Below are 14,955 nucleotides of genomic sequence, written 5' to 3' on the forward strand. Positions count from 1 at the left end.
TTTCCAACCCCCCTTCCCCTTCTCCCTCTCCCCTTGGGATTATCAGTCCCCACCTTGCCCTCCCATTTTCCCCCTCTATCTCCTCCCCCTTATCATCTCTCCCCCCCCCTCCAAGATTGATATGGTTAGTCCACTTGTCCCCCCAGCCCCCTTTTTAAGAACTAAACTGATGGATAGGAGGGTAATCTCTGCAATACATGTTTCTGCTCAATAGTGTGTATTATTATTTAATACACTAAAAGAGTGGATAGTGTTTAAGGTGCACTCTGATTGGCAACTCAAACTCCAGATATCCTTTGTTATTCACTTAGCAACTCAGGCAGGATTTACACCAGAAAATATTGTAATAGTTGCAAGAATAAATAACAGAGCAACATGTAAAATCATCTTTTTGAACTGTATTATCTTTTAAATTAGCTATTATGTTTTACTTTATACTAAAACAACCACTTACCTCAATGTCGGTGGCTGGTGGTAGATATTGATAATATTTACCTTGCTGCTTCACTGCTTCTAAAAACACCAAGTACCTTATAACTATGAAGTCTGAAATAAATATTATGTTGTTCTCTAACTCCTTGCTGATCATTATGATTTCTAGAAAGATGCCAGTCCTACAAAACCAACACCTCACAAACCTTCATCAGGGATCATAGTAACAGTGTAAGCTCAAATATTTTTAAGAATCAAAAACCATTTTCTCAATAATAAAATATTTCAGAAATATGTAGTGCTTAAGGTTGCCCAAGTCAATTTCATGCTGAAAGTCTCATGGGAATGCTGGGGATTGTACAGTAGGCAGAGTCCTGGCCTCCCACCGCTGTTGCCTGGGTTTAATTCCAAGAGCTGGCATTACATGTGGGTTCAGTTTGTTGTTGGTTCTCATCCTTGGCTCAGTGATTTTTCTCCAGGTCCTCCAGTTTTCCTCCCTTCTACCAAAACCAACATTACAAATTCCAATTCGACCAGGAAACAGTGGACAAGAAGAGCCACCACATTGAATAACCACTGCTAAAATGCCATTGTTATGATAATATTATAGTTGCTTTTGTTATTTAATTCCCACCATGCACTACAAGTACTAAAATTAATTGAAAACCAAAACTACTTCATAATGGGTCTTGCTCCCTGTGGAGTTTCTGTGGCTCAGTGATAGAGCATTGGAGCACAGAATCCGAAGGTCTGACGTTTGATTCCTCATGGGAAATCAGAATTTTTCCTTTGTTCCACACTTGTGACAAGAGGAAAAACTTCTTATTCCGTTCCTTTACCCAACTCAAAACTTACCATCTCTCTTATGCTATTTACAAAATTACTTCTGTCAGTCTTTGAAAATTACATATTAAACTATTATAATAATTAACTTCTGATTTGCTTTTTCAGGAATGAGCCCCAGCATGGCTTTTCAAGAGTCAAAGTGGACAGCATGAATGCTAAGATGAAACAAGTATATGAAAAAATGGTTAAGAAGAGAGGATTACGAAGAACAGGTTTGAAAATATACATGACTTGTATATTATTATAAGCTTTGTGTCTGCTCGAAGTGAAACTGTCAGTTAAAAAAGACATGTTTTCCCAATTGTCTTCAGAGCAAGGAAAATTTGTAGGTGTACAACAATGATTTTTTAAATTTTTTTATGTTTTCTGAAGAAGTCAGGGAGTCGCAAGCATGAATCCTTGAATCTTATCAGCTAAATGTATGCCTGTCACCAGTCCAGCTTTAATTTTGTGGCAGAGTGGAAAAAGCAAATTTTTAAACCTTTTGAGAAAAATAAGTCAAAGTTTAAATTTAGAGACAGAGTGAAGCATTAAATACCTTGTATAGAGAAACAATCTTCAAGAAGTTTCACTGCTCTTTTTGGCAGATTCTTTACAATAAGTGTTGTTTGATTCTGAGTTCTTTAATATCCTTTCTTTTTTAACTCGATCATAGCCAAGGAATATGTCTTGGAAAAACAGTCAGAGCCAGGGGTTCCCATTAGTCTCGATGCAACCCTAGAAAGCATGGGAACAATGGAATTCTGTCTTGTCAGATTTGGCCGTAAGTAGATTTTCATTAGCCCACTTTAACTTAAGTTTATAAGTGCTGTCTTTTCGCAGTAACTTTTTTTTGTACATCCATTTTGGCATCACTGTTGGTTCTTGCAGTCTGCTTGGCTCACAGCAGACTGAGTGTAATCAGTTTGCAAATTGCTCTTTTTTCAGGCTTCTGAGTCACATTGTTTTTTTCATTTAATACCAACACTTTTGAACAAACTGGGAGATTGGACCAAATAGATGAATATTAAATAGAACAGACAGTATTCCTATTTTGACATTAAATTGTGAAAATAATACTAAATAATAAATATAGCTAAGTTGGGTCAAATGATTCGGTCTGAAATAAAAAATACAATAATGTTGATTGGAGATTGAAGTAATATTTGGCTTTTTTGTTGATATAATTGTAGGAAAACGGAATCACGAGGAAGAAAGGGAAGAGCCTAATATTCGTTTCCAAGCTTACACTTATTATACATACAGGGTAAGTGTAACACAAAATTAGGGACCTTAACTCTTTACACCCTAACATCAGTATGCATATTCTCCATACTGTTCTCTCTAGATTTCCTGAAGTGCTGACAAAGAGAATTTGTCAAACAATCAGAGTTTATTTAGTTGGTGATCATTTGCTTTATTCTCCTGACCTCACTGTGTGATTCAGGGGTGATAATTATTTAAGGAGAAATTTGATGCTGGTCACTGTTAGGGTGACGTAGCAGTTTAGATTTCGCTACGTGTTTAAGCTATACTTTATGTAAGCGGAGTTCTGGTGTCTCTCGATTGCACAATAGCACATGTAAAACTAGAGTGTGCAAACCGTACAATAAAGGTTGATCTTCTGTGAGTAATAGCGCAGAGTATACTTCATGGTGACCCCGACGTGACTCACTCGAAGATCAAGAAAGAAAGAAGAAACAGTTTGGAGCCTTCGAAGATACTCCAGGACGAAAATTCGAAGGGACACGGGGATCGAAACAGTAAACCACACTGGCTGCCATCTTGGATTTTGGAAAGTGCCATAATCTGAATTCTTTTCACCGAAGCCATCCCAGCACAGAACAGCGAGTCTGGATTACTGGTCCGCTTGTCCCAAACGGTAATCCAGCCCAGTGGAGACGAACAAGAAACAATTTCGTCAGTTAAGTGCATGAAAGCAAGTGAAGACGTCGATCGATCGCGCTAGTTAGTTAAAAAAAAAAAAAAAAAAAAAAAGTCACCATGCCTGAAACAGACGCAGAAAGGAGGACACGACAAGCTGCCATCGAACAAGCCGCTAGAGCAAGGCTACATGGAGTTGAAATGCCCAAGAGGTTAGACTTCAGTGCCAAAAAGCTACACCACGAATATTTGTGCTTCAAAACTTTGGCGAAAAAGGTGTTAGAATGCTACGAAGGGCTCGAGGACAGTGTGAAAGTAAACAAAGTGCTAATGTGGATGGGACCAGAGGCATGTGTCAAACATGAGCAACATCCATTTCCACCAGGAGACAAGGAAAAACTCGAACCGCTGTGGACCTTTTTTGACAACTTGTGTTCCAAGAAAGAAGGTTGCCATGGTTCGTGGAATGCTGCGAGAATGACCCTGAAGTTCATGAGACAGGAGAAGGGAGAGTCAGTGGATATTTTCTACGGACGGATACGAGATGTACTTCACCAATGTGAGTACGAGCCCGCAATGCAAAAAGTTCTCGAAGCGGAAACCCTCAAATATGGACTGACGAACTCGAAAATTATAGAGAAAGTCTATGCTTTACCCAAAGAGGCAGATGCAAACCGTGTTCTTGAGACTGCCAGAGCTGAGGAACAAGCTCAGACGCATATACGCGAAGTGGAAAAAATCAGAAGGGACCACAACCTGGGAGAAACTAAAAGTGCAGAGGAGCTCGAACAAAAGAAGAAGCCATTCAGCAAAAAGCCCAAGGTTTCCAGTGATGGACGTACCAAGAGCCAGTACAACTGCACAAGATGTGGACGCCAACATGGTCGCAGAAAATGCCCCGCCTATGGGAAAGAATGCAGCAAATGCAAAAGGAAAGGCCACTTTGCTGAGCAGTGCCGTAGCAAGACAAATGCTGGTTCTCACAGCAAGGGACCTAGCAAAGAGCAACAAAAATCCGGACCCAAGAAGAAGTTTCACGAAGCAACTGCAGACTCGGAAAGTAGCGAAGCAGACTTCACAGAGTATGACACCGATGAGGTCACAGTGCAAGTTGACTCCGTGGAAGCAAAGGCTGAAGAAACCAAGTCTGAAAAGACTCATTTCGCCAAGAAACTGCCCAAGCATGTCACCAAAGTCTATTTAGACGAGGACCAATCACCTGAGGTATTCTATGCCACTGTTGAACTTGAATTGCCGAATGGGAGTACAAAGAAGCTTAAGGGCAAGGTTGACACTGGAGCTCAGGTAAACTTGATGAATTATATGACATTCCGAGAAATCTTTGGTGATGACGCAGAGAAAATCCTGCACAACAGTCAAGTGAAACTAACAGGCTATGGAGGAAAGCGTTTCAAGAATCACGGAAAATTCCGTATTGATTGTGTTCGCCACAATAATGTCATTGGCCGACGTGTCGAATTCTTCGTATCCGACTACGGCAGCAACTTGTTCTCACTAAAATTCACCCGTGCGATGAAAATCATAAAGATTATGTGTGAGGAGGAGAAAGACTGCAAAGACTGTCATGGTCCTTATGACGTGAGTGAGGTCAGAGATAGTACTGAGGAAGAAAAAGAAGAAAGTGCTGCAAACACACCCAAGTACTCTCTCAAGGTGAAGAAACCCATTGAAATCAGGAATACAGCCCAAGTAATCAAGGATGCCAATGAGGTGTTCGAAGGCATTGGAAAGCTAAAAGGCTACCAATACCAGATCGAGATAGATGACAAAGTCCCTCCGGTGGTCAGTCCCAGATACAGTGTACCTCCACCAATGCAGGAGTCTCTGAAAAAAAACTTAGACTGGATGGTGGACATTGATGTCATCAAGAAGCAACAAGAAGCAACACCGTGGGTAAGCAATGTACTATGTACACCCAAACCCAATGGAGACATACGAATATGCCTGAATCCAAAGCCACTCAACAGAGCAGTGAGGAGGCCACACCACTTTGCACCAACAATGGAAGACATCCTACAAAAATTACATGGGTGCAAGTATTTCTCCACCCTTGACCAATCATCTGGCTATTGGAATATTGAAGTTCATCCAGACAGCGTACACCTACTCACCTTCAACACACCATTTGGACGGTATGCATACAAAAGGCTTCCATTTGGACTTGTGAGTAGCCAAGACGTATTCCAACGTGCCGTTGACGAAACATTTGGTGACATCCCCAATGTCTACTGCATTGCAGATGATATACTAATTGCTGCAAGGACAAGGGAGGAACACGATATGGCAGTAAACAAAGTCATCCAACGATGTCGAGACTCAGGCTTCAGGCTCAACCCAAAGAAAGCAAAGATCCTATTGAACCAGATCAATTACTTCGGCCACACCCTAACAAAGGAAGGATTAAAACCAGATGCAAAGAAGATCCAAGGGATAAAGCGGTTGGCAGTGCCAAGGAACAAGCAGGAGCTACAGTCACTGCTGGGAATGTTCAACTACCTGGGAAAGTTTGTACCCAATCTGGCTGCCAAGACACAGGACCTTCGCGCTCTGGTAAAGAAGAATGCAGAATTCGTGTGGGAAGAGACACACACCAAGATATTCGAAGCACTGAAGGCCGAGCTCAAAGACAACATGACGTTGCAGTATTTTGACCCAGAGAAAGAAATCATTATCGAGTGTGATGCCAGCCAAAAGGGCCTGGGTGCATGTCTACTCCAGGATGGCAAGCCAGTCAATTTCTCGTCTAGAAGCTTGATCGACGCAGAAACCAGATACTGCAACCTGGAACGCGAGATGCTTGCTGTTGCCTGGGCAGTCAATCACTACCGACAGTACGTATATGGACGAAGATTCAAGATAGTCAGTGACCACAGTCCACTCCAACAGATCATCAAGAAAGACATAAGGGATGTAACTACCCGGCTGCAACGACTTTTGCTGCGATGCCAAGGCTTTGACTTCACAATCGAATACAAGAAGGGTGTCGAAATGCACATCTCTGACTGCCTCTCAAGGTGTGTGCCACCACCAGCGCCCAATCAAGGACCAGTATTCCCAGAGACCAGCCAAATTGGGATATTTGAGGTCACTGCAGCAAACGAATCAGACATTCAGAAGATCCGATCGGCTCAAAAGAAAGACCCAGTCTTCCAGGAGCTAGAGAGTCTCTGCCAGCAGGGATGGCCAGAACACCGCAATCAAGTGTCTGAGCTGGCAGTAGCCTACTGGGATTACAGACATGACATTGCAATCATTGATGGAATTATTGTGAAGAGCCAAAGGATCGTGGTGCCACAGAAGATGAGAGAGTGTTTACTCCAGAAGTTACACCGAGTGCACCAGGGGATAGACAAATCCATCCAAAGAGCCAGGGACAAATGGTTCTGGCCTGGCATGACTGAACAGATTAGGAGGCTAATCCTCACCTGCCCATCCTGCCTGGAGCACCAACCTAGACAGAAACAAGCAGCGGTCATCCCTGTGATCACAACCAATGCCATGCAGATACTGGGTTGTGACATTTTCCAGCATGCTGGTCGATGGTACAGTTGCATCATCGACTACCACACCGGATACCCATGGGTAAAGCAACTGAAGAACCAAGAAGCAGATACAGTTATCCAACATTTTCAGAGTGTCTGCAACCAGTTTGGTTACCCTATGGAGGTAGTGAGTGATCGAGGCTCACAATACACTTCTAGCGACTTCCAGGAACTCTGCTTGAAATTCAACATCATTCACAAGCCAGGGACCCCTCACTCTCAGTGGAAAAACGGCCGCTGTGAAAATGCCATTGGGAGACTCAAGAGGTTACTTGAGAAGTCCAAAGAAGAGGAAACGACCATGGAAGACATACTTGTGAACAACCGTGACACACCGCTAGATGGAAATACTCCCTCACCCTATGAGCTGATGTTTCACAGGAAGGTCAAATCAGACCTACCCTCAATACCACTCAGCCTGTTCGACAGCACCAACAGCATCAACGCAGGCCATAGAAGTGTGAAGCACGCTGAAAGAACGAACGAAAGCGAAAACAGAGGTGAACCATCAAGGCTGGAGCAACATCAAACAGTCATGTTTATGAAGAAACCTCAGGAAAAGAAGGCCCGATGGTCAAGTGGGACAGTCGTCACTGTGGACGGTCAACGATCATACACCGTGGAGGACGACGCAACTGGAGCACAATATTCCAGAGATCGAGTCCACATCAAGCCAACTCTCGGTAATGCCGCCACTCCACAAACTGCGAAAGCCGCTTCCAAAGGAAGAGAAGAAAGTGTATCAGTGCCAGTTGGGATGCCAAGCTCAAAAGATACGGCTAGCCCACCAAAGCCGAAGGAAGAGACCCCCATGAAGCAGAAAGCTGACAATCCATCAGACAGCATCAAAACATCCCGACCAAGGCGTGTCATCAAAGCACCAGTGAAATATGGATATGAATGAAACCTTGGATGTGACATTTACACAGAAGTGATTTAAAAAAAAAAAAAAAAACACACAACAACAAAAACTGTTGTTCTTTCTTTTATCTTTAGATCACCAAGCTATGTTTTTTTTTTTATTATTCTGTTATAGTTATATTTGTCATCCCCAATCAGGAACTGACATTGTGTTAGTGGAAACTTTGTTTGTTTTGTTCTCAACAAGGGGGATGACGTAGCAGTTTAGATTTCGCTACGTGTTTAAGCTATACTTTATGTAAGTGGAGTTCTGGTGTCTCTCGATTGCACAATAGCACATGTAAAACTAGAGTGTGCAAACCGTACAATAAAGGTTGATCTTCTGTGAGTAATAGCGCAGAGTATACTTCATAGGGTCAAAGGTTTAAGCAAACCACAACAGTTATGGCAGTGAGGACATAATTATGACAAAACAAAATAATCTGATGGGCAGGACAATGGCTCTGCAATTACATCTAATAACTTTGTCTTTCTTGGTCTCAGTGTGCATGAACAACCTTATGGGCAAATTCTTTAAGTTTTCATTTGGGACTCAATGCTGCTCACATAAATTAGATTATGCTGAAGTTAAGATGTGACACCATTACAGACAATACCCACATACAGGCATAATGGAAAAATTCTGAATAAAAGTATAATTTTTTTTAATGTTTCCTTTGCATTGCCCTTCTGACTGCCCAGGGTTTCTATTATTGCAGATGTTGTCTTGGTTTGTTGCTTAATATACACTCTTGTTTAGAGAAAAAAAATATTATTTAATCCTCAGTCATACAGGGTCAGCATGCTGCAAAAGCTGAGGACGGTGACGGAGATACAGCTTGGTAAGTCATTCACAGATATTTATTTTGTTGCCTTTTCATCACTGACTTTCAGCCAATACATCTTACTACAATAAATCTGATTGGTCAAGAGAATTCAATCAATATTCAATAGCATGTGAAGTTGACACAGTAAATGCAATCTCAGCAGCCAATATTGCATAATAATCATGTCAAGTTCAAAGTCTGCTTAATTTCCAAGCCCCTCCTCAGTGTAGAGTTCTAAACCTTTTATAAACTCAAGCATATTTAAACAAGTATTGAATGTTACACTCCCCCTTCCCTCTCTACAGGGTGGGAGGAATGCTCTCCCCACCGGTACCACCTCATCTCATTTTTTCCTGCTTTATTTCAATTTTTTTTCCTTTTGTATTTCATTTAACTTCTTATTGATCGCTTTCTCTGTTGCCCTTCAGGAGTTTCTCTTGAGAAGATAGAAATTGACCCAGTACTTCAACCCAAGTCAGCAAAAAAGTTTTGGGGAAAACAAAAATTTGTAAGTATTATCACTGACAGTACATCTGTTCAAATTTGGAGAGAATATTTTGATCATGGCTGTAAAACAAAAAAGAATTTGATATGCAGGTTTTCACTTTACTGCATTTTGCCAGTTAGACAGGTCGTTAGCTACCCTTTCTGCCTCACCCCACAGGTAGACAGGTCCTTAGCTACCCTTTCTGCCTCACCCCACAGTTAGACAGGTCGTTAGCTACCCTTTCTGCCTCACCCCACTGGTAGACAGATCCTTAGCTACCCTTTCTGCCTCACCCCACAGTTAGACAGGTCCTTAGCTACCCTTTCTGCCTCACCCCACAGGTGGACAGATCCTTAGCTACCCTTTCTGCCTCACCCCACAGTTAGACAGGTCCTTAGCTACCCTTTCTGCCTCACCGCACAGGTAGACAGGTCCTTAGCTACCCTTTCTGCCTCACCCCACAGGTAGACAGGTCCTTAGCTACTCTTTCTGCCTCACCCCACAGGTAGACAGGTCCATAGCTACCCTTTCTCCCTCACCCCACAGTTTGACAGGTCCTTAGCTACCCTTTCTGCCTCACCGCACAGGTAGACAGGTCCTTAGTACCCTTTCTGCCTCACCCCACAGGTAGACAGGTCCTTAGCTACCCTTTCTGCCTCACCCCACAGGTAGACAGGTCCTTAGCTACCCTTTCTGCCTCACCTATGAGTGACCAACACAGACAAGTGATGAGAATAGAGTGTGAATGGATACTGGGATTAATTATCAGGGAAGCCTCAGATCAAATGCTGCAGGGAAACCTTGTGGTGGACTGGCATCCCAATCTAAGGAGGGGATGAGGGGGGGGGGGAATAAAACTCTTAAAGTCAATTCATGCTACCCATATAAGCTCTGGCTGCATGAGCTGTTGCCTTAAGTACAGAGGGGAACATGGAGTGTTCTGAATACCACAACATTGCAAACAAAATAGAATAAACACCGCATCACTGCAAGAAATATTATCAACACAAAGAAATATTATCAACACACACCGACACCATGATATAGTTTAAGCCTCAGCATTTATCTGGTCTGGTTTCACTCATCTTTACCATGTGCCGGTCTTTGGCTGGCTGATAGTGCATGTTGTAGAGGTCCATATGTCAAGTGAAATATTAACAAACATGGCCTAGGGCTTCTTGGCTAAGGTTAATTAAAGTTTAACTCAAATGTATCGCATATTTTGTTCAAAAACTAACTGTGGCCAGGTTTTCAAAATCTATTAAAGAATAAACTGCAACACTGGGAATGGTTTCTTTCACCAAAAACTGTTGATTTGAAATTACAAACATCATATACCGTAAAGTTTGAGATCACTACAACACCAGAATGCAAGTTGTTCTACACCACAATACTCCATTAAAACAAAGAAGAGTCATCACCCCAACACTGCAAACCCCAATGTCCCCCTCAGCACAATGTTAACTTTTTTTTTGTCTGAATTGTCCTGTTACCTCTTCCTTTTAATACTAACTTCTAAAGTCACTTTTTCTTAAGACTTCAATAGATATGGAAAATGTGGTTGCTTGTGATCTAAATGAAGTGAAGAACAATGGAAAATCTGTGTTCAGAATAGTTTACTTCAGTCAAAATGCACATGAGTTTAAACACTACGACTTTGAAACTGATGCTGATGATGCAGGTGAGAAATTTTCTGTCTTTTTCTCTGCGTACAGTAATTTATCACAGCAAAGAGAATTTTTCACAGCAAAGAGCATTTGAGATAGTCTATTTTTGGAAGTAAGTTGATTATTATTCCCTGGCCTACCAGTTTTTTTTTGTCGTCATTGGTATTTATATTCTCCATATTAACAATCAAGAGCCCCTGTATTGTTGGTGATCATTTCCTTTATTCTCAATACCCTACTGTTTGATTCAGGGTTGATATTGTAAGGAGAAATTAGATTTTAGTCAGCCTAAGGCATCAAAGGCTTCATTGATTGGGCAACAATTTTCCCTGGTGTACAAAAAAATGTTTTTTCAACATTAACTTTTTTGTTGTTGTTTATGTTTCTTTGTTCATTTGTTTTGCCAGGAGAAATCGTTGAACAGGTCAATCACATTATCAAGTCCAACATGAGTGGAAAAAGATCAGAATACTTGTCTTCAAAAGAAAGAAAATCTGACAAAAGAAGATCTTTAAGATCATAGCCATTGTAACAAGAACTACTGAAGCTTACTCACACTATTAAATGACCGATCAATAAAAATTATACTGTATTTCCTCAAATAAGCACCCAATAAGCACACTCCAATAAGCACCCTTCCTACAATAAATGCCCCCTCTCTTACCCAACATTTTTCGAGGAAGTACAGTACCTAATTTTAGAAATTCTCCTCAAGTTTAAATAAATGACACAGTAGTTAAGAACAAGTCTCTGCAAGAATCAAACATCTTAGGAAATGAAAATTTTCAACACCCCTTCAAATTTTGCATGCAGTTAGGCACTGGGGGGGGGGGGGGGGAAATGCAAAGAAATGTTCATCTTAAAGGTTGCAGCACTCTTGTTTCCATGATAACAATGGCTGCTTCTTCAAGGCCTGAGTCATGTTACCCGAAAAAAAAAAAAAAGTCGAAATGACTCTCGGGCGACTTAACCCGTTACCACTTAAAAATATTTACCGGGCCAAAGAATGGTCCAAAATTGGCAAAGCTCCACTTAACTCAGATCACGTCTGCAAATCGCATTCATTCACCAGACTGTTCACCCGATCTCCTTCCGTCGCTTTAAGGTGTTTAAGACCATCGCTTTCCAAATCAAGTATCCTTCCGTAGATCTACTCTTCATTTAAAGCACCTAAAAGTCTATCTCAATCGGGACGGAGCGGAAATTTAAACCCCTTGAAAATCTCAAAACTCGCGACCAGTTAAACGGGAAGTTCGCAATCACTTATGCTCGGGCAGCAGGTGTGAACGCAGCTTTATTAGGAAGCACGCTCGCCCCATGTTTTAATTGTTGTTTAACAGGTTTGTGGGTAAGAAACATTAAAATCAAAGCTCAGACAACATCTCCCAAATAGCTGCATTTATTACAATCAAATATAGTTTGTTGTTTTACACCATGCAATTAAAGATATGTAAATCCTTTTGTGGGCGCTTCCTGGCACTTTCTTGTGAACTGCATCCATTTATTGAGGTTTAACTATGGCATTACTGTTCATGTAGTGGTAAGTTTGAAAACTCTGCAAAATAAGTTCCATGGTCTGATAAGCTGTGAAATTTTACTCAGCCAAATCAATTTGTGGAGAATTTTAGGCCATGAGACAATTTTAAGTGGCGCATTCCGTTGTGTGATACAATAGAGAATGGCATCGTAAAAATAAGAACAGAAACAAATGGTTTTGAGGGAGCAAGGACATAAGATGCATGGAAATAATCTCGCGCACCTGAAGATTCGCGCGCTCCTTAAATTCCATGGTAGATCTGAGACCTCATTCTCGTTACCAGTCCTTTTTATTTTTGGTCGCCCAGCAATAGCAACCGAGTTGCTCTGAGAACGAGAATACGGAGACATCATTTTCTCCGATATTTACAGACTTGCGGTGCGTAAGAAAGAATTCGCACTGAGAAAAGGGACGGTTTTTTAGCGTATATAAATTTTACTTTCTGTCTTACCCTTAGAATCAAGCTCTCCATCTCGATTCGCGTCAAAAGCTACCACATATCGGTTAGCAATCAGCAGAGAGATATCAAGTCCTTCCGCCAACTCATCTGGTGAAATACCACCATCTCCATCTGTGTCCATAGTTTCAAATGTACCATCCTGAAGAAATTTAAAAGTTTGTATAGTTTCCAAAAAAATTGTGGTACTGTGTCGGGGAGGGGGGGGGGGGTGTGTGGGACGTTGGTTTTGGTATATACTGAAACAGTGCATGGCATTGAAGATGTGCTCTGACTGGCTACTCAAACTTAACTGGAATATCGTTTGCTATTTATCTTCCAGCAACTCACGCAGAATATGCGCCCGAAAATGTTGCATTCGTTGCAGGAATGAGTGAGTTAAAATCATCTTTAAGTGTCGTATTATCTTACTGTTTTAATTGATGCCTAAACATTTGCAGCTCAGTAAATATCCACTGGTACCCACCCCTACTTCGGTCGATAGTTTATAATTACCAAGTGAGTTGCCCATGTAAATCAGCTTCCGTAAAGACTTTTCAAAGCTGAGGTTCTGAGCTTTGGCTCTTGGCTCTGATTCTCTAGTGATGAAGGGCAAACGCTCCAAAGGTCAGCCCTAGAAACTCTTTCTGGTGGCCGGTAGATGCTAACTCAGTAGACGTAAAAATAGCTGTTACACAACCTTTCAGACCTCCATCCTTCTTTATCAATACCCTGAGGGAATTTTAGTTCCCCTCCCAGATCCTAGATCCTAGAGTCCCCGTTTCTTCTGGTAACTGATCATAAAAGTGAAAACAAGTGGACACGGAGCGCCAATAGATATAGTGCATTCACTGAGCATGCGCATTATTGCTGTCTTATTTCCCGGCCAACGATGCAAAGAGCAAAGACATCAGCCTTTTCAAAAGTTCCACAGCGCCTTGAAATACATCCACTTCGAGGTTTGTTTAGTTTTTTAACAAAGCAAAACAAAGTAAAACAGTTTTGGACAAATTCAGCCAATTCTGAATCCCCTCCTTGCTAATTCTTTTATTCTTCTCCTGAGATAGATGGACACGCCCTCAATGTTAAGAAATGTACGATAACTTACCTCATAATTATCAATCTCTCTTTCGTCCGAAGTCACGACTGGCCTCCCAAATGCCGCGCTGGCTGCCAAAACCAACAGTGCACAGAAAATAAAAATCTTTCTATTCGTCATGTATCTCAGTCGCCTTCGCTTCTGTAGAACATAGAAAAAAAATACAATTTCAATACACTTAGCCAGGTTAATACATACATACACACAGCCTTTATTTCTGTGTCTAGTGATTCCAATGCCAAGGCACTGATAGGGGACACTAACAAATGCAGTATGTTGCAAATTTGGTAAAAAGATATTGATTAAATAATAAAATATTGATAAAATGATTAGCAATTAATACTGATTAAAATATTGGATAAAGTATTAATTAACAATAATTAATTCGAGTATGATCCCTAAGAAAAGATGCACTTCTATTTACTATTTCGATCTTGACAAATCTCTTAAGTTTGCTACAACACTTTTTACAATCAAAACTATATGACACTATTTTAAAACATTTATACTCTAAGTTGTGCAGAGATAACAAATCGTTCCACATCCATTGACTTCAGTTGATAAATCTTTCTTTTGTATCATCACTCTGATTATCCTTTCCTTTTTGGTTAGCTTTGCCCGGAGTGATGGCCCTAAATAGCTGATCGAATGCATGTCATGAGTGACAGTGCGATAACGCTCCCGCCTGAAGTCACAGTTTCTTAAATTATATTTTTCTTACTTGTTCACAGTTCAATTGGAATATATCTGTTAAGTACGTTGGTGTAAGTCCACCTTTAACTTTATCCATGAGGACATATACACCTTGTAGCCTTCTATTAGATAATGGTGTCACTTTGGCTTTATGAAGTAATGTTCCATGTGTATCCGATGTGATATTAAATACCGCCCATAAAGCTCTTTCTTGTAGCCTTTCAAGTTTTCTCCAATCCGAGGCTCGCGGAAAAGTGCCGTACCAAGTGGCAATAGAATAGCGACACATAAACTTTCTACCTCCACGCCTAAGGAAGATTAGCTGTATAGCATTCGAAACGTCGTGGTCAACCCACGATTGGTTAGCCAGACTCTTATATCGTGAGACAAATGATTAACTGTTCATTTATGCAAAAATATCTCGTTTCATCAGGAATCAGGAATAACTTGTTTATTTCGAGAGCTAGGAAAGAAACCCGAAAGTGTTTGTAGGACAATAAACCCACAAGAGTCGTTTATATTTTCTATGTTTTGACTATATATATTCTGCCGCTTTTTGCGTCTCCATCGCCGATATTATACAAGAAATAAAAACGTTGTAAGTC

The 14,955-nt window shown here is 41.0% G+C and overlaps 2 protein-coding genes across 10 annotated transcripts in view; one reads left to right on the forward strand and one right to left on the reverse strand.

Annotated features, from left to right (window-relative positions):
* The window catches only part of LOC148730943 (target of rapamycin complex 2 subunit MAPKAP1-like), a 23,236-nt gene extending 8,281 nt beyond the window's left edge, over window positions 1–14,955 (forward strand). For 4 of the 9 annotated variants that reach the window (XM_088759682.1, XM_088759686.1, XM_088759683.1 and 1 more), the window contains 8 exons: window positions 602–663; window positions 1,384–1,490; window positions 1,934–2,041; window positions 2,451–2,524; window positions 8,392–8,446; window positions 8,860–8,939; window positions 10,455–10,599; window positions 10,993–11,170. In XM_088759682.1, coding sequence (XP_088615808.1) covers window positions 602–663; window positions 1,384–1,490; window positions 1,934–2,041; window positions 2,451–2,524; window positions 8,392–8,446; window positions 8,860–8,939; window positions 10,455–10,599; window positions 10,993–11,108 — 747 coding nt within the window. In that variant the 3' untranslated portion in view covers window positions 11,109–11,170. Of the gene's footprint in view, window positions 1–601; window positions 664–1,383; window positions 1,491–1,933; window positions 2,042–2,450; window positions 2,525–8,391; window positions 8,447–8,859; window positions 8,940–9,586; window positions 10,226–10,454; window positions 10,600–10,633; window positions 10,950–10,992; window positions 11,171–12,901 lie in introns of those variants that run through there. The other 5 variants (XM_088759688.1, XM_088759689.1, XM_088759684.1 and 2 more) reach the window with 5 other exon arrangements.
* Window positions 11,791–14,493, reverse strand: LOC148730944 (uncharacterized). The gene is made up of 4 exons (XM_088759692.1): window positions 14,379–14,493; window positions 13,667–13,798; window positions 12,574–12,721; window positions 11,791–12,140 (listed from the first exon to the last, which is right to left on the reverse strand). The coding sequence occupies exons 1-4, from the start codon at window positions 14,445–14,447 to the stop codon at window positions 12,109–12,111; spliced, it is 381 nt and encodes a 126-aa protein (XP_088615818.1). The 5' UTR covers window positions 14,448–14,493; the 3' UTR covers window positions 11,791–12,108.

Source organism: Stylophora pistillata, chromosome 5 (genome assembly GCF_964205215.1).
Source record: "Stylophora pistillata chromosome 5, jaStyPist1.2, whole genome shotgun sequence".
In the NCBI taxonomy this organism is placed as follows: Eukaryota; Metazoa; Cnidaria; class Anthozoa; order Scleractinia; family Pocilloporidae; genus Stylophora; species Stylophora pistillata.